The sequence below is a fragment of the Megalops cyprinoides genome, chromosome 16 (assembly GCF_013368585.1).
Source record: "Megalops cyprinoides isolate fMegCyp1 chromosome 16, fMegCyp1.pri, whole genome shotgun sequence".
NCBI lineage: Eukaryota > Metazoa > Chordata > Actinopteri > Elopiformes > Megalopidae > Megalops > Megalops cyprinoides.
In genome coordinates, this window is record NC_050598.1 from 25,187,365 (window position 1) to 25,210,479 (window position 23,115).

At 45.8% G+C, this 23,115-nt stretch overlaps 1 protein-coding gene across 1 annotated transcript in view; it reads left to right on the forward strand.

Annotated features, from left to right (window-relative positions):
• The first annotated feature begins 4,529 nt into the window (after window positions 1–4,529).
• Window positions 4,530–23,115, forward strand: part of mcf2a (MCF.2 cell line derived transforming sequence a) — a 28,339-nt gene continuing 9,753 nt past the window's right edge. The window contains exons 1-13 of the mRNA XM_036548570.1: window positions 4,530–4,638; window positions 10,393–10,461; window positions 12,205–12,319; window positions 12,926–13,016; window positions 16,532–16,651; window positions 17,331–17,447; window positions 18,344–18,493; window positions 18,981–19,102; window positions 19,435–19,549; window positions 20,092–20,211; window positions 20,775–20,966; window positions 21,704–21,895; window positions 22,120–22,291. Coding sequence (XP_036404463.1) covers window positions 4,530–4,638; window positions 10,393–10,461; window positions 12,205–12,319; window positions 12,926–13,016; window positions 16,532–16,651; window positions 17,331–17,447; window positions 18,344–18,493; window positions 18,981–19,102; window positions 19,435–19,549; window positions 20,092–20,211; window positions 20,775–20,966; window positions 21,704–21,895; window positions 22,120–22,291 — 1,684 coding nt within the window. The remainder of the gene's footprint in view (window positions 4,639–10,392; window positions 10,462–12,204; window positions 12,320–12,925; window positions 13,017–16,531; window positions 16,652–17,330; window positions 17,448–18,343; window positions 18,494–18,980; window positions 19,103–19,434; window positions 19,550–20,091; window positions 20,212–20,774; window positions 20,967–21,703; window positions 21,896–22,119; window positions 22,292–23,115) is intronic.

The window sequence follows — 23,115 nt, forward strand, 5'->3', positions numbered from 1 at the left end:
AAGAATAAGAGTATGATAAAGACGGGCACGCCGTTTCTAAAGCTGCTTGCTCGGTTTTCACCACGCCCCGCTTCACTGCTCTCCTCCCACCTGCATGCCTGTGGCCTCCGGCCTCCACAACAACACGCAGTGCAACCACTGACCTCCACAGCACGCGACGCTTTCACCGGGTTTTCTTTCACTCTCCAGAAGAGGGAGGGCAGGTTTCCAGATTTTTCTCTCACTCTTTTTTTTTTTTTTTTTTCCTCATGGATTTAATGCAATGGATGTTGCCGTGGCTGCCCCAGTCAGCTGCTATTGGTTCCTGTGCTCTCACGTGCAGCCACACCCCTGCTGTTCCAGAATGCCTCACCTGCATGAAAGGGTGCCCTGCATTCTTCTGTTGCCATGGGAGAAATCTAGTTAGGGGGTGGGGAATACCAATCCCCTGTCCTTGTAGACATTTTTTTTTTTGTACCATTTCAAATTTGCGAAACAATCAGCAGGCAAAGGTTTGAAAATGGCCAATGAGTGATGTCACAGCTGCCCAATGACGTGACTCATCAGTCCTGCATTCAAATCTCAGTTCATCATTCTGTGTCTTACAGTTAGGTGGTAAAAAAAGATAAAATGTTAGCTGGTGTGTTAATGTCTCGGCCTCTCCTGGTCTGTGTAGCGCACAAATGAAGAGTCTTGGTTCTAAGAGGCGTTAGGGAATGAAATGCACAGATGTACACGTGTATGCTGGATGCCAAAAAAATGTGATGGGGAGGGGCAGGCATGGTCTGAATTACAAACACTGCACTCATGAGAACTGTTCAGTTGAGAGTGTTGTGTCTTTGTGACCTCACCTCCCATGACACAGGCGGTCCAATAGGGACGTGTGTCAGTTCTGGAAAGCATTTAACCCTGAGACACGGTCAACACATGGACCCTGCCATTCCTTGTATATTTGTGTTGTATTTGTATAGTTTTGCAATATAGCCATTTTCATACATTTTCTCAAAGCCTGCAGTCCTCTTGCCATTCCTTTGGGCAGGCGGTTTGTCCAAAAGCCTTGTACGCACACGCTTAACTACCAGACATAAGGAAGACGGTTCATGGCCCCTAATGTGGGCGACATTCTGTGCCCTCGCCTGAGGTAACTGTGCCAACCACATGGTCTGTGTGCCAGGGAGCTGGTGTCTGTGCCACTGTGAACCAGGGCACCACTTCCCACCTGTTAATCGCAGAGTCGCCCCCAGCACTGAATGCCTGTTGGCCAGAAGCCATTGAGCTGGGGTGTGAAGTGGACGTTTAATGGGTCGGTTGAAAGTTTTGCCTTTATTCACCTTTCTAATTTCCATTTATTAATGCTTCCTACATTCCATTTCTACATGCCCTGACCTTAATCACTTTTTTATTTAAACATTACAAAATGATTTTTGTTGTTCTTCTCAGTATGTGATTCTTATGTGATGTATTTATTGTAATGTGTGATTTGGCGTGCAAATGTTATATTTTTATGACCATGATTTTTTTTTTTTTTAAGCAAAGTGAATGATCAGCTAGTGCCAGTCATGTTTACCTGAGTGGGAGCAGTCCCGGGGGTGAATGAACCCTTTGTGCCTGAGCCTCCCTGTGAGCTGTGCAGAGAGGGACTGGCAGTGTGTGGGAAAAGACTAACTTCTCATCGTAACACTGCTGATCCCTAATCAGGGAGCAGGGTGTAAAGGAGTAGTTGTAGAACTGACTGCCTTCTGAGCACTGATCAGGGATCAGTGGTGACTGGGAGAGTGGCACTGTGTTTAGAACTGGAATTGTTCTGCTCTCTGATTGGCTGAGGAAGTTCTGTGACGTGCCATAAGGTAGTGCCGTAAGAACTCCTGTGTGGGAAAGTTCACTGCCTGAAGGCAACCTACAGACCTGCTGTTTTTTTTTACCTTATAATATTCTACCCCAGCATTAATCACAAAACTAATCACAACCATAAATGACATCTGAGGCATCTAAATGTCAATTTAAGATGTTAAACTACCTTTTCTGTATATGTGTTTCGAAAACTGCAAAGAAATTGGCAAAGGAAAGGAACAGTATATGTTTGCGGACTAAATTGACAAAGTAAATGATTTTTGGATAAGCCCTTAGATAGTATAATAATTGGAATAATTGGTAACCCTGGTAAATTGTATAAGCTCGTCTGTATTGGACCTGTCATCTGCTGGACAGTCATAAAACGGCAGTACGCGAATTGCTGTCTGTTGCTTTTCTCTTTGCGCACAACTCTCTCCTTTGCCTTTCGTTTCAGTTTTATTTAAATTTGTCACCCTGTTTAAAATTTCAGCTATAATAAGGGACTAAATATCATGAGGTGAAAGTTTTTTTTTTTTTTTTTTGAAAAAGTACAGCACTTTTGTTTAAAATAAACCCAAAGCTGCTTTAATGCAAGTCCATCAGTATGGTTGTGGAGCCCTATTGGCAGCCAGCATCAGATCAGAGTGGTGGAAACATCACATTTATGAGCCTGCATTAAATCAATATTGGGCTTGTTTTACTTGCAAGTGTTATGCTTTTTCTTCACATTCACAACGGTCCACTGCAGCTGCGAGGCCGCTAAAGTCCGCCCACATTTGTCCTGTTGTTTTTAATCTGATGTCAGTGGGTGTTTGATAAATCGAGCCTCAGCGTGAGAGGGGTCCAGAAGGTCTCTTCAGGGTGAGAAACTGTGTCTCGGTCCTGAGCATCTCGACCCACTGCTGATGCCTCATTGTCTCTCTGCACCAGAGGTGTCATCCACACACTCTCAAAATCAGAACAACCGTCCAGCCAAAAAAAAAAAAAATGTGCTCGAAACATCCTCTTCAGGAAAGTGCATGTAAACTCTATTCGTAAAAGGTTTTGTTTTTTGTTGATTTGCCTGCTAAAGACTTCCCTCCGGCGTTGTGCTGGAGTACCCTGAATAAGAAAATAAAGTTTCCTGTCAAATGTGTCCTTTTTGTGTTTACAAAGCGTTTCATCCAATCTGAGGCTCTTCCCTGGTGACCGAAACGGGTTACCTGGCTGTCACGTGACCCGGGTTGTGTCGTGGGTCAGATGGGGGATGGGAGTTTCGGGGGCTGCCTGTGCTGTTAAAATACAAACCTTTAATTAACGTCGGAGATGCTGCCTTCAGAGCTTGAACTTATCGGATTCTCCTGTTTGCCTGACAACAACAACATGGGATGTGATGACGTTGTTTTTAATGCAACCTTTTTTCCAGCAACTTTTTCTAAGAAAATATTTTTAAAAAGTCCCAAAAAAAGGCACAATGTGCTCTGAATGGGAGAGACTCAGTTTTCCCACTCCCAGTAGAGGGGTGCGGTGCTCAGCACCCCGAAGAGGGACACTGTACACCCGGCCCTCTGTCTGCTCCTGCAGCCTTGGAACTCTGAACCTCCGATCTGAATGTACCTCTTTAAGACCGGTCCAATCAAAATCAGAAAATTCTTTCTGTAATAAAAAGAAACAATCAAAAAGATACAGTGTGTGGGTCTGTATCGCTGTCCTTGTGTGTGTGTTTGTGTGTGTGTGCGTTTGTGCTGTTGTGTGGTAATTGCCATGTTCCCTTCCTTTTTTACGGTGAGCTATAAAATGGGTCAGTAACGGTAAGGCCCGGTTCTCACCACTTGCAGTGAAACGGGTGTTTTTTTTTTTTCTGCCTACGTCTGTGTGCTAATCACCACCATAATGTTGTGGTGATTAGTGTTTGAGCGCAGGCAGAACAAAGCGACTCCACTGATGGGAGGGAAGAGCCGGCCTCTGTTTATAGTAGCTGCGGAGAAAAGTCGGTTAGAGAGTCTGTTGTTGTTGTTGGAAAGGGGGGGAGCGTTTAAAGCGCTGCCCAGGGCTTCACGTGAGCTGCGACACTGAGTCGGGCCGTTAGGACTCTGACAGCCGGCCAGCGCAAACGAGTGACCACTACGGTAAGCAGCGAAACAGAAGAGGCGGAGTCTGTAAAGTGAGCCAGGAGAGCCAGGGAGGGAGTTGGCAGTGTGTCAGCAGTCCAGCGCCTCTCAGCGCAGCGCAGCGCTGACGCACTGACTCAGCCGGAGAGTACTGAGGGGAGCAGAGAGGCAGGAGCCGGCCGTCCGGGTGGAGGGGGACTCGTTTCCGGAGAGGCTCCGTTAATGCTCTTCTCTTTCTGGTGTTGCGTGAGGCTTCCTCTCGCACCTCTGTGTGTGCGTGCGCGTGTGCTTGTGTACGTGCAGGGGAGCTGTCTCATTCTGCCGGCCGGTGATTTGCCATTGATTTTTCTGGTCTTGCTCGGGTCTCCGGGCCGGCGCTGTTGTGGTGAGCAGATGCACCGCAGCCGGCTCAAGGTGACTCCGGAGTAGACGCCGCAGGGACTGGGGGAGAGGGAGCCGGTCCCAGGAAGTGGAGAGCTCAGCCTGAAGTTTTCTCCCGGATACGCAAGTTCATCTTTTCGGGGGGGTGGGGGGGGTGCAGGAGTAGCTTCAGGATGTGAGGACCCTGCAGGCCTCCGAGGAGCCCCTCTCTCAGGTCCCGGCCGCCCCCCTGCGGAGGGGTCGGACATGGGCTCAGCCCTGCCCGAGGAGGAAAAGGTACAAGCGTCACGCAGAGAGATGGAGAGCTACTACAGCCTTCTGCAGGCTGGGTCCCAGCTGGAGAGCACACTGCAGCGTGAGTACACACCTCCCTACTCTCTACACAGACACACACTTAATAACGCTTACTAAAGCCCCTACTGCCAGGCACCTCAGCGCACCACTGCAACACTCGCCCCACACACACACACACACACACACACACGCAGACACTGTGTACCCCAGCCCCCTCCTGTCATGTGGGTGCTGCTTAATGCTGCTGTGGGTTGTGAGCCGTGGCACGCTAAAGCAAGGATTATGTGGACTATTTTTATGCCCCGGTGGCGACAGTGTCATCCACAGCACGAAACATTCTGTATCTTTTCAGAAATGGGAACATGAAATGAAAAGTGACAGGTGATACTGAATCACTGTCTGTCCGGCAGGATAGATGTATTAAGGTGTCACAAGTTTTGGTACAGCATGCGGATGGTAGTCTGTCAAGGTCCCCCCCCCGCCCCTGCACCCCTCCACCCCTTTCCATCTCTGTCAATAACAAGGCAGTGGCGTGTGACAGCTGTCTGTTGGACTGAAGACAAAACTCCCCTCTGTGACAGTGTCAACGGGAAAAGTGAACGCCATCGCATTTCCTCAGTCAGTTCTGCTTGACATCTCACTCAAACGCCTGCAGCTGGGTTTGCCGTTAGGTTGCTCTGCATCTGTGCTGTGAGTTTATCTATAGGTGTATTCTCCACATGAACAGATTAATCTGAGTTTTGGCAGGGGTCGCCTTTGCTGATCGATCATTTGCCTTGCTATTTCCCCTTGTCCTTATGTGGCTGCTCTCGTGTTGTTGTTTTATTAAGGTAGCAGGGACATTGGAGAAAAGGCCAGCTCTCTGTTCTATTTTTACCTGGTGGCGGTGTGTTGAGGGTAAAAAAAAAAACTGTAATGTGATCCAGTCACGCCTCCGGGGCTGGGCCGGATTCTGCCTATCGTTGCAGGGGAGGACAGAAAGCGATATGATCCATTGTGATCTGGTCTTGTCTTCAGTAATACAGAAATGCAGACCTCACAAAGTCTCTCCAAACTGGCCCAGCACAGCCTGGAAGCCTGCGGACGTCCTTGTGTCTGCTCACACCCCAGGGGAATCATTCATTACGCCAAGCTATGCATTTAGCTCCCAGCTTTCACTTTGAGTCTCTTTGGACACGTGAGCCTCTCTGTAGTAAGGTGCTTGAGAAACCGTGACAGGGTTTTTGAATTCTTTGTGCAGTTCGCTCCCGAGCTGGACTTTGACCCCCTGGATCTAATGTTCCACCCTCGTGAACACATTGGTGTTGAGGTCAGGCTGTTTATTCGCCAGCCTTGGCAGCACGCTGGCACCTTCTCGTAGGTCCCCACCCACAGCAACCTGGCCTACCCCGGCCACACAATCAGAAACCCTGCTCAAATACAAAACTGGCTTCATTCCCAATGTGAACCAGAAGCCCAAAGCAAACCCCATTGTTTGACTTCTGACTCTGTAAAGGAAGCCTAACAGTTTGGACCCAGGCGAATAGGCAAGCCGCTTCTGTCCGCAAACCTGAGAGCGAAGACTCTTTAACTGACTTCAGCACTGATTGAAGGCATTGATAGAATAGTGCCTATGTGACATGTCAGCTGGGCTGCAGGCGTGAGAACATTCAGTGCCATGCAAAGCCCACATCTGTCTTAATCTGTGTGCGTCTGCCCTGGATACTGTCCCATTCAGAAGTGTTGAGGGTCACAGGAGTGTCTGTTGATGCATGCAGCAATTCTTAAAGGACAACATACGCACAGACACACACATACACACGCAAGTATGCTGTTAGGCTTGTCATGTGGATAGCCTCCATGAACCAATAATTGCCGCTGTTGATTCTAAACACCTGTGTCAGAAATGTCATCAGTGGTGAGTTCTGTTACGTTGTAACAGATGAACATATGGGAAAAACAAAGTTGGGAGTTCCACCTCCGATCAAAGTACAATATGTGTCAGACAGTTTATGGAAAATGTGTCTGTGTTTGTATGTTTGACACACTCTCTCTCACATGCATACATATACCCACACAGCTTTTATTTGTAACTGTAGGGTAAGATGGCCAACCAGTAAAATTTTATTTTCATATTTTGGCTATTGTGGTAAACACAAGAGGCTATTACAGTTCTTAGGAAATAGACAATAATACAGATTCTTTGTGCCGTCTGAATTTTTTTATAATTCAAAACTCTGTAAATATTAAATTGCATGAATAATTTGCTAAGTTTGTAATTGTGGTTTCATCTTTTTTGGCAAACTGCACATGTGATTCAGTTTGGACAACCACAAATGGTTAAATGTGAAATTTCTTTCCCTTTTACAAAGCCAGAATGCTAATCCCCTTAGCCCCATAATCCTTGTTTGGTAGAAATATCTGTTGACCTTATTCTCAAAACATTCCAATCTAAAGCTGTGTGTGTGGGTGTGTGTGTGTACATGCATGTGTGTATGCTTATATTCTGTAAGTCCGTGTGGATGTGTGCCCTACTTGTATATTCCTAGCTTGTTTTCAGAGAACAGTAGCATGTCTCCATGGAAACGTAAGTCACATCAATGGAGGCCAAGAGGGTTGGCTCTCATTGGGTGGGTGTGGGGTGTGGGCTCACTGTAAACCATGCCACCCACCTGCCCCTTGTCTGTAGGTGTGCCACACCCCTCCTAACTGTCTGCTCTTCTCTCCAGCAGTAGCTGTTAGGCATGGAAAGTGGCAGTGAGCAGATTTTGTGCACCCCACACACACACACACACACACACACACACACCAGTCAGGACTAATCTTAGACATATGGTTGTGCCATGGGAAAACACAGGATAACGTGCATGACTGACTGTCAACCAGCATGACCTTAATCATCTCTCATATTGTATTCTGTTTCACATAAACCTTTGCAATGTGGGACATCTTAAAAATATGCAAATTGCAGACGAAAACACGGGCTGTGCAGTTTCAGCAACCTGCAGGTCTCTGTGAGTGTGCTAAGGCGCCTTTCTGCTCAGCTGGTGTCTGTGTGGTGTCTCACCTCGGCTCATTACTCTGCCGGTACACGCACTCTCTCAGACTGGCAGTGTGCTGGCTCAGAGCAGAGACTCTCCCCTTGGGATTCTAGTCATTTTGTCTGTTGGGAGGTCTAAGAAGTTTGCCTGCCTTGTTTAAAGGAAACAGGGCTTTAGGGAGTTATCGGGTTTACCTGTAAACATAACCCATGACAAATATAAAGTCGATGGTCAAACAGAGGCCAGTGTCATCTGAGCACAGTGTCAGTGCTGGCAATGTGGTGTGTCACTTCCTGTACTTCCTCTCCCATTTACATTTACATTCACATTTACATTTACATTTATTTATTTAGCAGACGCTTTTATCCAAAGCGATGTACAAAAGTGCATACAGTAAGTATTAACGACAAAGTCATTATGTCATCTTACACACAGGAAAGAGGGAGTGTGTACACATGTGTGTGCACGTGTGTGTATGTGTACGTGAAAGATGGAGCATTATATTGCAGCACATCATATGGAGCAGAGAAGATGCCCTTCGAACCCGATACTCTCAGACGGTGGCCTCTCATCACATTACACAGAGAGGTGCAGGCCCTCCATAGGCTCCCGCCCCAGGGCAGCAGCGGGTCGACTCATTAAACATTTACCCCAATCAACGGAGCTCATTAACTCAGCAGTGACAGGCTGCCTGACATCAGTTATCACCGTCGGCCCTGAAAGTAAACTCCCGTCTCACGCAAAACTTCATTTGCAGCCTTTTGAGCTCCTATTCATTTTTAATGCCCAGCATTCATTATGCAGGAGTCATGGAGCTCCGTCAGAATATGCATTTATCTAAATGGGTAAAGTTACAATTGATTGGAAAATGGGTTGTATGTAGTCTATGGTGTTGGGGTGTAAGTGACATGCGTAAATGAACAGACTTGTGAGTTTTGAGTCTTCTGACCATCCACATATACAGAGGATTGTGGTGACACAAAGCTGCCCTTATCACTGGTCAATAAAAGGCCTCAGACACAAGCAGACACAGGCCTTTGTAGTGTCTGCTGTCTGCTCAGCCGTTACGTCAGGGGACCATGTGCTTCAACTGTGAATAACAGGCTCTTCTTCCTGTCCCGTGACAGTGCCGGTCAATTACTGCTCAGTTATATGTGGGTCACTGTTTTGTGAGTTACAGGGCAGTTATCATATGGATATTTGAGGTGTCAGGGATGTAGCGAGCATGACATTAAAAGTGGACACTGGTTCAACTCCTTTTGTTGTCAGGGTGTGGTCTTAGTTTGCCATTTAGAGAGAAACAGGAAGGAATTTTTTTTTTTGGATTGTTTAGCAGCTGGTGCTGTATGCTGACAAGAAACAGATGTTTGCCATGTTGTACAGCTAGAGGGAGCTATTGGCCCTGCGTTCTGTAAGGGCAGCAACCAGGGACTTTAAGTGTTATGAAAAGTAGGTCTCTCATGTACAGTAACATGGTTCCTGTCTACTGGCCACAGAGAGGAGGACAAAAAACAGCTGTTGGGACTGAGCTGTAACTGTGACTCCTGACTCTCCTTCAAACAAAAATAAGATACACTGTCATTACAGTATGATGGTTTAATTTTTCACTAGAGGGAAATAATAGTTTGGTGGCTCCTGCATGGGAGTGTGTAGGGTCAGAGAGAAGCAGGATCCTCTCCCAGGACCCCATGCAGAATGAGGCCTTGTGTGACCGCACAGCGGCATCTGTGGAGTCCTGATGTGGACTGCCACTGTGTGAGCTGTAGGGGGTGGGCAGGAGGGCTGAGGTCTTAGCTGCTCTGGCTCAGGTTCTGAGAAGCACAGAGCAGCCCTGTGGAGGAAGTGTGGGAAAGGGACCTTTATGCTCACCACCCGGCTGTGCTGCTGCCAGTGTCTGAATCCATGCTCGTGTGCGTGTGCATGTTTCATGTTTGTGTGTGCGTGCGTGTGCATGTGTGTGTGTGTGTGTGTGTGTGTGTGTGTGTGTGTGTGTGCACTTGTGCAAGTGTGTGCTTGAGAGTGTGTATGAATTATGAATTTACACTTGTCTGTGTGTCTGTGTCTGTGTCTGTGTGTGTGTGCGTGTGTGTGTGTCTGTGTGTGTATGTGTATGTTTGTGTCTGTGCTGACTCTTGGGCCAGGACGGTATCAGAGACATTATACAGCTGCAACCGAGGTGGTGGGAAAACTGGAAGTTCCCAGTATTGTAGCAGTGGACCTCCTGGCTTTTTGGCTCTTGCAGGCCAAGGATACTTCCCTTACTCCTTTGCCTTTATGTAGAGGCCCTTTGGGTGAGATATCGCTTTGTTTCCACAATCTGAATCAACAAAAGTGGGAACAGGATGTGTTTAAACTGCAACCTGCTTATGTGATAAAGGCAGGAAAGGGCAGTTTGCAGGAAGTCATGCTGTTTTGGGTGTAGTTGGGTACTGCAATATAGAGTCTCAGAGAAGCAATTTTTCTGAATTGGGGAAAAAAATGAAATGTCTGTGATTCAGAACATTTTCAGTCCTTCATTTGTATATTGTTTGCTGCATGCATCATCAACTCCAGAGACACATGTGAATGTATGCTACATTTTGATAACAGGGCTACAACCCAAAGTGTTTGTCCTTTTATGGGAATCTCCTTTTCAGGGATTCATATCTCACACATTACAAATTTGTGTACACTAAACTGTGACCCTCAAAGACAGGAAGTGGGAGATCCTCAAGTGTTTACTTGTTCCTCCTAGTATCTTTTGTGGATTCTGAACCATGACGACCACCCTAATCTCTCCCCCTTCCCCTTCTCAGAGGTGACGGTCCCTATCAGTGTGAAGGAGGTGGGCGGCTACATTGAGAAGCAGGTGGCCTACCTGTCAGGTGAGGGCGTCCACATTTCACATCTCACCAACAGCATTCCGTTTGAGGGAACCTGTTGTTTAACCTTCACGCGGGGAGAAACATCTCCCTCAACACACAGAAGCCGGTTTGTACGAGATGGTCACTTTTCACTGCTCCCTTCAACACAAGCACACTGTGCCATAATGTTAAAGCCACTCCCACTATTGCCCGTCAATGCTGCGCAGTGCATCAAACCACAGGGCCTGGTTTAAGATTGCGTTGATTACAGATCATTTATAGAAGTTATATATATATATATAATGTTTTTATGCTATTGTGTACCTATCACTGTCCTTGTTGCTCATGTTGATATGTATTTAATGCCTCATGCCATATTACTCTTTTAATTCACTCAACTCAACACTCAAAACTCTTAGTGTCTCTTAATAAATGGATAAATAATAAGACAGTTTGTAGCTCCGTTAGCCTGTTTTCCATGAGTATAGCTCAAATCCTCACCATGCCCCTTGAGCTGTTTTATTATTACAAGTCATATTATTTGACGAACTGGTGCCCAAGAAGCCCGAGCAGTTATAATAGCAAGGGACGTAGCATGCAGGTCAGTGTGACTTGTTTATTTGATGTGACAGTCGCGTTGGTCCATGCCGCTCTAAGTTCTGATTGTATACGTTTGCCGTTGTTACAAGTATGCGTATTGATTTGCCAACTCTGCCAGGAAATGAACTTTCCTGTGTGGCATGTTCATGTGACATGGATCATGAAAGGCCCCTGATGAGGACATTGCTGGGTAAATCGATGCACCGTATGCATTTCCCCCAGAGCATGAAATTGCTCTGTTTTCTCCGTGTGTTTCTGAGAACGTCAGTGTGTGCCAGAGACGTCTTAATTTCCCTGCGTCTGTAACGGAGAGGCTGTAGCTCAGCGGGGATCGATAGCGGGTGCGTTCGAGCATGACCAGAGACAGATAACAGCCCCACATCCACCCAGAGGTGGCGCCCTCTTCCTCCACATGCTGCAGTCTGCCAAACAGCTCTCCACTCTGTGGGCCTGCAGAGGCCACAGACCTCACCCCCTTCCTCTCTCCCTGCACCATGCTGAAAACACACAAAAAAAACTTTGTGTTCCCATGGCTTTCTGGATCCTTATTCCTCTCCCACCCACTCATTTATGCAGACAGTCCCAGAATTCATCTCTTCAGCAATGTTGTCCTCTTATGTTCATTTATGAATTCACAAGGCAGGGGATAACTAGCCATTATGTGCCTGCTAGTCAAATCATACACACTGTTATTTTTTTAATACCTGGCACCTCCCTCAGTGTGTAATTTCAGGTCCTGCTCTCTCAGTATAGATGGCCTTGGTTCATGTTCCCAAATTTGATATCCTAGTCCATATTTGTGTTATGTTTTTTAAGGCTACTTGCCAAAGAATTCAGTGGTAAAATAACTTTCTTTAGACCATAAGCTGTTCAATGTCCATATTTTTGTCTTCACAGCCATTTGAAAGTTATGAAAAAAATCAAGGAATGAATTATGTTTAATGTCACAGAAGCAGTGCTGTTTCATAACTTCTAACCACCTTCCATTGCTGCTATTATTTCCTGATGTCAGCAGTGTGCTTTTTGACTGGACAAGGAAGGGTAACCACAAATTAAATTGAAGTTGCCGTGATATAATTTGAGTGTCGAGTTTCCAGGTTTTAATAAATGTTTTGCATTTACTCTTCCGAACACTCTGATGATGGTGTTCAATCTTTCTGCCAGGAGGCCGGGGAGAGGAATCCAGCGTGATCATCACTCTCCCAGAATGCTCTGCTTTCACTGACATTCCAGAGGAGGCTTTAGCCAAAGTCCTGACATACCTCACTTTGATTCCACGGTATGTGAGCCACCCTCAATTTAAAATGACACACTTCCTCCCCCCCCTCATCTCTCTCTTTCTCTCTCACTCTCTGCATTGCAGTACATCCCTCCTCTACATTCTGTATTCTCAACACATAGTTTTTTTTCAAGCATCTTTGCTCTGTTTTCCCGAAGTACAGATTGACACCACACAAATGCCGTTTCTTCTGTTGTGTTATTCAGTGCTGAGAGCTACAGCAGAACTCACAGGGACCTCTTGGTCAGAGAGCAAGCAGTTAAGAGTGACTCACTCACTTGAAGTGTCAGTCATGCTGTTGAATGATCTTTTGTGTTCACTTGATGTTACAGCTTGCATTATACCGTATGCAGTACTCAGAAAGATATAACTTCAATCATATTTTCGCATGATCACTTTACATTACATTTCGGGTATTTGAATTATTGCAAGAATGTTTTCAGCATTTGCTTTTTATGCCGCCTGATTTTTTTTTTTCTTTTTTACTCCTATTGGCCTTTGATATTCTACCTAACTGCTTCATTACACTATTTCATAAAATGTATAAAATGTTATTAAATCTGACATAATGTGATGATCCTGTTGGATTGTCCTTACTGTGATCAGAACGCGGCAGCCAGGTGTGAAGTTCATCATCATTCTAGACCGGAGACTGGACACCTGGGCCTCCATTAAAACAGCGCTGGCGAGGATTGCGGTGAGCCTTCCCCAATTAAACTGCATTTCACTCACACTCATGAATAAAGTAAAAGAGAAAAATACTGTATAATGAACTTTAACGCATGTTTTACTTGACTGGTTCATTTTCTTTTAACTTGGATTCCTGTTGACTGATTTAATCTAGGGTAGTATTCATCATTATAAGCATAATTTAATGCAAATAGTTGACTGGAAGTGTAGGATTTATGCTTTTATTTGTTTGCAGCACTTTCATCATTTTCATGATGTCTGAGTACAAGTTAACTCCATTGCCTGAACAGGACGCTCAGCGCTGTCTTGGTGCTGTCCATGGTTCTGAACGGGAATACAGGCTAAGTTGTGTAGTTGTATGGCTTATTTTGTCTAATTAAAATGAAATATCTTGCAAAGAGTTTAGTATGTTCAGACAACAGATATGTGAATATGTGTTTGATATATTTTTATATCAAAGTGCCAAAATTTTTTGTATCTGACACAACATTCCCATGTTTTAACGGTCGCTGAAATGAACGGTTCCAAAACGTGAAAATAAGAATTGGCAAGTACAGCAACTGCGGCTCAGTAAAAATGCTTCCAATAAAATGAAACGATTTATTACCGTCCGTGAATCGTGATGTTCTGGGGGAAAAAAGTGTGGAAGAAAGGAATCTAGCGCGAGAGCGGTGTTTCAGACAGCGCTGCCACTCGTGGGCGCAGCATCATCGACGTTGCAACTAAGTCCCGCAGCGGGAAGGAGCAGGGTGGCACCGGCAGGTGAAGGCAGAATGGGTGAGGCGAAAGCTGGAGAGAACCGCTAAATGCCGAAACAAAGAGAATGGCTGAGCTCAGATCGCACCGGGGGAATGCCAGGATGCGAAGGTCCGCGGTAAGGTGTTTTCCTTTCCGATTATTTAAGTGCACAAGAGTTCCACTCAAGTTAAGATCGGCGGGGAGAATGCGGCATAGCCCACTGCCGTTAGCTTAAGCTTGTACATTAATGCGCTGCAGAGCGGTAGATTCCGCTTAGTCATGCGATTGTGGCAGGCTGGTGTATTTCAGTTACTGAGCGGTTTTGTATCAGTCCGGGCTGGAACAGTGTGGTGCCAGCAATAAATGGCCGTAGACAGCGCTAGGACAAATCAATGTCACACTGATCTAAAACAGGTGCCCTCGAACAAATAGCCCAACAAACCTCCGCATCAGATTAAATAGATCTGACTGTCTCCATAGGTAAGAACGCCTGGAATCTGCCAGCTTCAATGAAAGGAGATCGTACAGCTCGCACCCTCCAGCGCTGCGGCACTCCGGGCATTGACCACACAGTTAGAATTAGGCTTTGATAATAACTTTGTTTAAAACAATGCTTTCTTTTCACTTGTGTAAATCTTGCAGTAAAATACTTAGTGTTGTGTCTCCTTTCAATCTGTGAATTATTAAATGATCATAATCACCTATTTTTGAACAAGCTATGTAATAATGCCCTCAGCCATATATAAATGAATGGCTGCATTGAATAAGGTACAATACATAACATAAATGACATTACATTTTACACATTACAAAATACAAATGTGTTTGTGTAGCTTTAGGTCAGGTTCCTCGTGAGGAAGAGTGCCTTAACATTCTTTCCTGCAGTTTCCCGTTCTTGCATCCGCCTTAGCCAGGATTTCTGTCATGAACAGGCGTAAGGGGCTCAGTCGTACCTTCCACCTCAGCCGCGTCTGACTGGTCCTGCAGCCCGTATGAGTTTACGAGTCCAGAGAGCCTAGGCTGATTTCTTAGCTCCCCAGTCTGCATGTTACTGTATTACAGCAGAGTGAATGTGAACATACTCCAGAGCAGACGTGCCGGACTGAACCAAAGGACAATGTTTCCATCTAAGGTGGATGTTCAGCCTCACCGTGTCCTTTGACCATTCTTTCCTCTTTTCCTCTCTGCACAGTCAGTACCTAAGAGGGAGACGCTGGATGTGTGGAATGTTGCTGGTGTAGTTTCTGTTTGACCGCCGTGTCGCCGCACGCCCACAACACTGCGGCTCTGTGCTTGTGAGGTTTTGATTTGCACTGCAGGACCAGATATGGAAACTCTTGAGCGCATTAATCAGTCCGCGTTGTAGGTGTGCACACAGAGAGGAATGTCATGTGGTGGAGTTTGCTGCAGGTGTAGCGGAATAGTTTGTTTTTTTTTGGGGGGGGGGGGGGGGGTGGGGGGGCTGGTGACCATCAGCATACTAAAGGCACAAGTGACACAGGTTGTCTTGTTCTGCAGATATTAGGAAGGTACTGCACTACCTACCCCTGTCTCTGATTGGTTGTGATGATATTAATGAGTTTCATCGCCAAAAGGAGGCAAAAATAAGAGATCTCTTTATGCATTTAGTCTGATATTTTTTGGAGTCAAGCCATATCGATGATAATTTATATCTACCACTGCAACACTTCAGGGTGAGAACAGCCTGTGATGTAACTTTAGCCTTACAAGCTATTGGCTGGGTGCCCATTGTTCTTGATTTGGTGTTTCTTATGTACAGTAACGCTACCATGGAATTTGTTAGGTGTGGCAGCTTCATCCAAAACTAGGTGTTCTATCAAAATAACCCTCCCCACTATGGCCAACAATGTGTTTTCACTTTTGCTCATATTTGTTCTTTACTGTAGATTACAGGGGAAATTCAGCATGCATGTTGAAGAAGTACATAGCTGGTAAAAATGAAAAAAGAACTTTGAAGACAGTGCAGCTTTAATGATCTCATTAATAGGTATTTGCTGTGAATAGTGTATGGCAGCAGTTTATCTGCAGTTAATTGGCCAATACAATTGAATGGAAAAGTCTCCTTTGTCATGCAGCATGGCTAGAGTAGGTAGACAGCTCTGGGGTGGAGGGAGAAAAGGCTGGATACCCTGGGAAAGGTCTCAGAGTGGCAGTGACTCTAACATTTCTTGGTTGTGCTACTCTATGGTAGTGGAAACACTGCAATATTAATTAAATCCTGGACTGGGAGCCCACAGCGGCAGAACAAATCATCTCCATTCCACCGGGGGAAGGTTGGGTTTGGTTGGTTTTCCTGTCTCACTGCTCTCGGGCGACTGTGAGCTGCTCAGTCGTCATCAGTGGACACAAGCCTGGCCTCCAGTCCCTGTTTGCTTCAGTGTGGTCCCTGTGGGACTCACAGTGTGGAAAAATAGTCGTTTGTGTGAGCGAGTGTGTTGGAGGAGTTGCATTTTCTTTCCGCACTGCTCCTGTGGGAGTGCAGAGGTTGTTCTGGAGAGGAATAATGTGCAATTACTGATTTCAGAAACAGAGGTACAAAAGGGGGAAAAAGCATGGAAAAATGGACATTTTTATGTGCTACGGATGGTGATACATGAAAGCGCTATATGAATGTGTTTGGCTTGGCTACAATAGGAATGCAACATTCAGGGAGATAATGACCCCGGGATAGATCATTAGGTCTTATTTGCTGTTGCGTGCATCACAGTCGGGTAAGCATGCACAGTGCAGTCCGGTAATCTGCACTCTACCTTCCACCCTCAGGCATCCTTCCCAGGAACCCTCCACCTGGTGCTGGTGCTCCGGCCAACCAGCTTCTTCCAGCGCACCGTCACGGACATCGGCTTCCGCTTCAGCCAGGAGGACTTCATGCTGAAGATGCCAGTAAGGCCAACTGCCTGTGAATCACAGCTCTGAGGCCTGAATCCCTAGTCAGACTCTAATGGACAATATAGCATGTAGGACATATGTGAGCTAGTATCTTCAGCAAGAGAGAGACTGCATGCTCTTCATTTTCCAGGGCTAAGGCCTATAAAGGACTTACAAATTAGTTTACAAAGTGGGTCACCTGGACCATCATGTGGCTGATATTTGAATTTTAGAGAAGTATATAATATATTAATGCCTGACTGTTACAATAAATGTTCTTTAAACCAATGCACAGACAGCAATTAGTGATTATTCTTCTTTGTTTAGAAGTTTAAGAACACAAACAGAACTAAAAACAGATTTTTGGGAATGAACCAAAATATGGCCCGTGTGTTCCTTCGGCCATCTGTATTTCCCCGTCCAGCAGGTTCTGGCTGGTAACTGGAGATTCTGGTGCTGTCTCTGTTGCTATGCTGGCTGCGTTGCTATGCCGGCTTTGGATGTTCTGCATCAGAACATGTAGCCTTTAAAGATTACTCATTGTCATTACAAGCCAGCAAAACTGAAACACTTAAGTAATGCCAGAACGTAAATAATGCCATAACTTTAAAATGTAGCACATGGATACATCTGGTCCATACAACAGAGCACCTGTGTGACTGTTCCACGTTTTGAACGTCTCCTCCCTTTGCAGGTGGTGATGCTTAGCTCTGTTACAGACCTGCTGCGCTACATCGATGAGAACCAGCTAACGTCAGAGTTTGGCGGCACGCTGGAGTACTGCCACAGCGACTGGATCTTCCTGCGAACGGTACACTGTCAGTGTTGCAGCTGGCCTGGCGCAGACCACAGCAACCCATGCTAACACTGAGGCTCACCCAGTGCTGGCCCTAACCCAAAGCGTAACACCAACAGTGACACTAATGCATGAATAATGCTTCTTGTATTACTTGCTGTTTATTTTATGTGTAGTATTACAATGTGCTTTGGATTCTGTGATCTCGTGACTGTGATGTATGGTAGTATACTTGGCTTCCTTTGTCTAGTCAGGTTGCACAAGTTAACTTGTGGTAGGGCTTGAATGTTATACTCACACTCACAGATCTGGAAGTGTTGTTAGTCTGGTCTGGAGCTGTTACTCATTCAACTCAAATGGATACACTTCTGTTCTTTGGTGTTGGAAGTCACTTTTGATAAGAGTGCCTGCTAAACGTAGTATGTAACATATGAATGTAATATAAAGTAATATAAATGAATAAACACTGATGCTGCCTGTGATGTCAACACAGACTCTAGCCCTAATCCCAGCATTGGCCTTGTTTCTATCTATACCAAAGACATCAGATTACATACCGCTCCCACTGCATTTGTCTCTTTCAAATCTATGATGTTGGCTGTAAAGTTTGTAGTGTACCTTTGCATTGACTGATGCTTTTTTGCTCACATACCCAACTGCCTGACACAGTTGAGAGGAGATTTGTCAACCTAGAATGGTCAGTTATTTTATTTATGACCACACTGTATTTACACTATAAATTACCAGTGATGGAATTCAGGGAAAATTAAGAGCTTGGTGACAGAGGGCACTCTTGATAGTTGCAACAAATGTCTTAATGTCTCTTTTGCAATGTAGCTGGACTGAATTCTCAGCATCGTAAATCTCGCACTGCATCCTGCAACCTCCTGTCTCTCTGCCTCCCCCTGTAGGCCATTGAGAGTTTTGCAGTGACGGTAAAAGAGATTGCTCAGATGCTGCAGGCGTTTGGGACCGAGCTGGCTGAAACCGAGCTTCCTGATGAGGGGAAAGCCATTGAGTACCTCCTCATGTCCCACACGGACAAGTACAGAAGACTGAAGGTGCCTTTTTTTATTATTCCTGAATAATGTATACATCTCATTGATTTAATATCAAATAGTATAATAGTAATATCCTTGCTGATATACAATACCAGTCAAACGTTTGGACACACGTGATTAAGATAATGGGAAACATGCATTCAAAGACATTTTGGTCTTGTTTCTTAAAGAAATATAAATAGTGAAGTTGATGCCTATGCATGAATTTCTTTCAAAAAAATATTTTAAAAATATTTTTTGGTTACTTTGAAGAATGTAAAATATAAGATGCATAAATCTATTTATGTTATTTCATACTTTTGATATCTTTACTATTATTCTAAAGTGTGGGAAAATAGTAAAAATTAAAAGTAAAAGTTGAATCCAAACTTTTGACTGGTACTGTATGATCATTATTTGCGATGGCAGAAAGATAACTTGAAGTTCACTGCAGTGAGTGCTGTACGCACACCTCTTACATCCTCGTAAAGTAGTGATCAAATTGCAGGATGACATCAGGTCAGTGATGAGAGATGGGCGTCACCTGCTCTCCAACCTAGGGGCTTCTGGGATAGAGGAGGATTCTGATCAGCAGTGGGATATGACCCAGGACTGGGAGACAGTACAGAGGTACCCAACATGCCATGCCAGTCCTGATCAATACAAATTCACCTTTGATGCTGGTCATAACCAATCAAAAATATAACAAAAATATATATATTCATATATTTATTTATGCATTTATATATATTTATATGTAACTAAAATAGGTCTGGTATAGTGATGTATGAGGATTTTGTTTTCGAGTTATCTTTGTATGTAATGAAAGAAGTAGCTGGCCATAATTACATAAATTTATGTAAATATTTCTGGACTAGATTAACAGTTTGTGAGGTGAACACAGGCTATTGTCAGCTGATGTTTTGCCAACTGAGATTTCCTCTCTGTAACTCCCACTCAAGGCTGCTGGGTCAGCTGCGTGACATGGAGATGGCCTTCGATGGCTTCTTTGAGAAACATCACCTGAAGATGCAGCAATACCTGCAGCTGCTGAAATATGAACACAATTTCCAAGAGGTAAGGACACAGGGTCCCGGGGCAGGCCAGAAGCTACTGGCCATTCGACTACACTGGGGTTCTGATGCTGTTGCCATGGTGATACTGGAGTAGGTACCTGAGGCAGATCATAGGTTACCCTGGAATTGGTACTGTTAAAAGTAAAAGTAAAAGTGAGTGAGTAAAATTTGGATCAATTCCTTTCCTTGGCATGGATGTTTATAAATGAGATCATACTGTACCCTGGCAGGTGTATTTATAAGTGAGATCAATTCCTTCCCTGGCATGGGTATTTATAAGTGATTGTACTCTGCTGTGGCATTGGTATTTAGAGATGTTTTAAGTGAGGCTGTGGGCATGCTGACATTGCCATATGTAAGTGACATAATGGGCACGCTGGAAGGGGTTTGCATAAGTGAGGTCACGGGTACATTGCACATGCGTGAGTTGATGTGAGGTTATGAATTCAGTCTGAGCTATCTGTGGTGGGCTTCGGAATGAGCAAGGCGCAGGCTGCTCTCGGCGGTGCTCTGCGGTCTCTTACTCTTGCTGTCTCTGCGCAGATGAAGGCCTCCCTGGACAAGCTGTCTGCGCAGGAGCGGGAGACCGCCGCTGCGGGAGACACGGTGGCTCAGACAGAGCAGCTGATCAAAGAGCTGGACGATCTGGATGCCCGAGCACAGGTCAGGGGAGGCAGTTTGTAATCCACAGATACAGTCGTGCAACAGATAAAATCAAGCATCTGTGCCTACAAATGCTTTTATTAGCAGGGTAATAATAATTAAATAACTAAAACCGGTGTACATGAGACACCCTTGTAATGGTAAATAATCATATGGTGCATTTTACCCCTGTACTATAGCAGTTTTCAATGCTGCTTCCCTTGTTGCATACCTGTCCCTGCATTATTAGAAAGAGCCACAAATCAGCTGTTAACAAATTAGTTGAATTACTCTCACACCTTCATCTGTCTTCTGTCTCATGGCAGACCAGTCACTAATGTGAATGGTATATATACAGGCATATGTAATCTTATGGTGTATGTGATATTGACACTCTGCATGATTCTGATACCGTGTAATGGTGTGGTGTGTGTGAAACCCACACCCATAATAGTGTGGTCTTTGTGATTCCTGCATGCTGTGTAACGGGGTGATATGTGCTCCGGCGCGTATTGTGCTATATACGGGGCTGTTGTGTGACCCATGGTGCCGCGTGGGCCTACCTGTGTTCTCATCGTTGGCAGGAGGAAATGGGCCGAGCTCAGATCATCATCCTGCACGGGCACCAGCTGGCTGCCAACCACCACTACGCCCTGGCACTGATCGTGCAGCGCTGTAACGAGCTCAGACACCACTGCGACATGCTGACCGCCACGCTGAGGGCCAAACGCACTGCGCTGACCCACGCCAGGGACCTGCTGCTCCGCCTGGAACAGGTACAGCCCACCACGCGCGTGTGTACAGAGAGACACACACATGCACGCAGCATGTGCAGACATATAGACGTAGACACATAGATGCACACAAACTCTCTCTCTCTCTCTCTCTCTCTCACACACACACACACAGACACATAGATGCATACTCTCTCTCTCTCTCTCTCTCTCTCTCTCTCACACACACAGACACATAGATGCACACAAACTCTCTCTCTCTCTCTCTCTCTCTCACACACACACACACAGACACATAGATGCATACTCTCTCTCTCTCTCTCTCTCTCTCTCTCTCACACACACAGACACATAGATGCATACTCTCTCTCTCTCTCTCTCTCTCTCTCTCTCTCTCACACACACAGACACATAGATGCATACTCTCTCTCTCTCTCTCTCTCTCTCTCTCTCTCACTCACTCACTCACTCACTCACTCACTCACTCACTCACTCACACACACACACACACACACACACACACACACACACACACACACACACACACACACACACACACACACACACAATGAACACTCATAAACACCAAGGAACATGTGGAAGAGGGACAGTAATCCGCATATAGACAAATGCATTCAAACATTCCTGCAACCTGCTGCTCCGCCTGGTACAGTATACTACATTCAGACAGTGCGTAGACATCATGCACACAACAGGTTCTCCTGTCGTCCGGTCCGTCCCTGAGTCATGTGATCCGTCTGTGTGTCTCTCTGTCCCAGACCCTCCGATGGTGTGATGAGGGAGCCTACCTCTTAGCCAATCAGATGGTGGATAAGTTCCAGTCCAGGGAGGGGGCGCAGGCTGCGCTGCGTGAGATTGAGCGTTTCCAGGAGGGGGCGCCCCCTCCCCTGAGCGCAGGCCCTGATGTTCTCAGCATGGAGTTTGAGTCTATTCTCACCCCTCAGCTCCAGGTAGTTTCACGACCCATCCCCCAAAAACACCCCGACTGCACAGGCTCTCACAGAGTACAGAACAGGGGCTCAAGGAAGAGCTTCACACCCCTGTACGAAGGAGGAAAAAAAAAAACGCATATCTTATTCTTTCTGTCTCTCTCACTCTGTGCAGTACCAGAATGGGTAATTGCAGTGCATTGTGAGATCCCAGCTCTGATCTCCTCTGCCTCCCTCTTCCCTAGGCTCAGATCGAGTCAGTCCACGACAAGCTCCAGGCCGTCCAGGGGATGATCCAGAACCGGCAGGCCTGTCTGCGGAAACTGGCTGACAAGCAGGTTCGGCCCATCCAGCTGGTGGCGCCCCGACCCGAGAACCCGCCTCGCGCCAAGTCTCCCCTCTTCTCCCCCAAACACGGTGAGAGCCATTATCGCATGATCAGAATTACAAATTTGCATACATGCGCACACACACACATATACACACACACACACACACACTTATACATACACACATACTCTCTGTACATTTATTCCTTTGGCAGATGCTTTTATCCAAAGCAACTTACAAGTGAGGCAGAGTACAGCACAAGCAAATAGCCATGTGAGGAAACAGCAATTTTAGAAGCAATACACAACATACAAACTAACTCTCTCTCTCTCACACACATGTTGATACACACAGGTTCTATATGTACACTGTTCTTTAAAAAGCACCACATTATAACCATACATAAAAAAAATCAGTTCCCTCAGAGGAGACTTTGAAAGAGATGCAAAGGCTGTTAGGAGCTCTGCATAGTGGTGGAGAGAGTTCCTGCTCAGCTCATGGCTGTGGGGCATGTCACATGTCCTGCTACCACCAGCGCTCAGCCCAGCACTCTCATATTTCCCTGCACCTATGTTACTGAGCCCATCCTGCAGGTGTATGTTACATAGCCCCTCTGTCCTCTGTCTGACAGCAGTGTGTGTCCCTGTGTCACTGGCTGCGCTCCCTGCTTTGTACAGGGGCTTGGCCAGGGACAGCTAACCCCAGGGCCAGGCGTGTGACGGATATGGCACTGAAGCTGTCAAACCCACCAGCTGCACTCTGAGTTAATGAGTGTGCTCAGGGTGTAATGGGAATCGGCGCAGCTCGGCTTATCTCCAGATGTGCAATTATGGCCGTGCCTTTAATTGCGTCTTTCCTTATCTGTCTCCACGGACTCCTCTGGCTTGACAGAGGGTAGTGGAGTTTTGCAC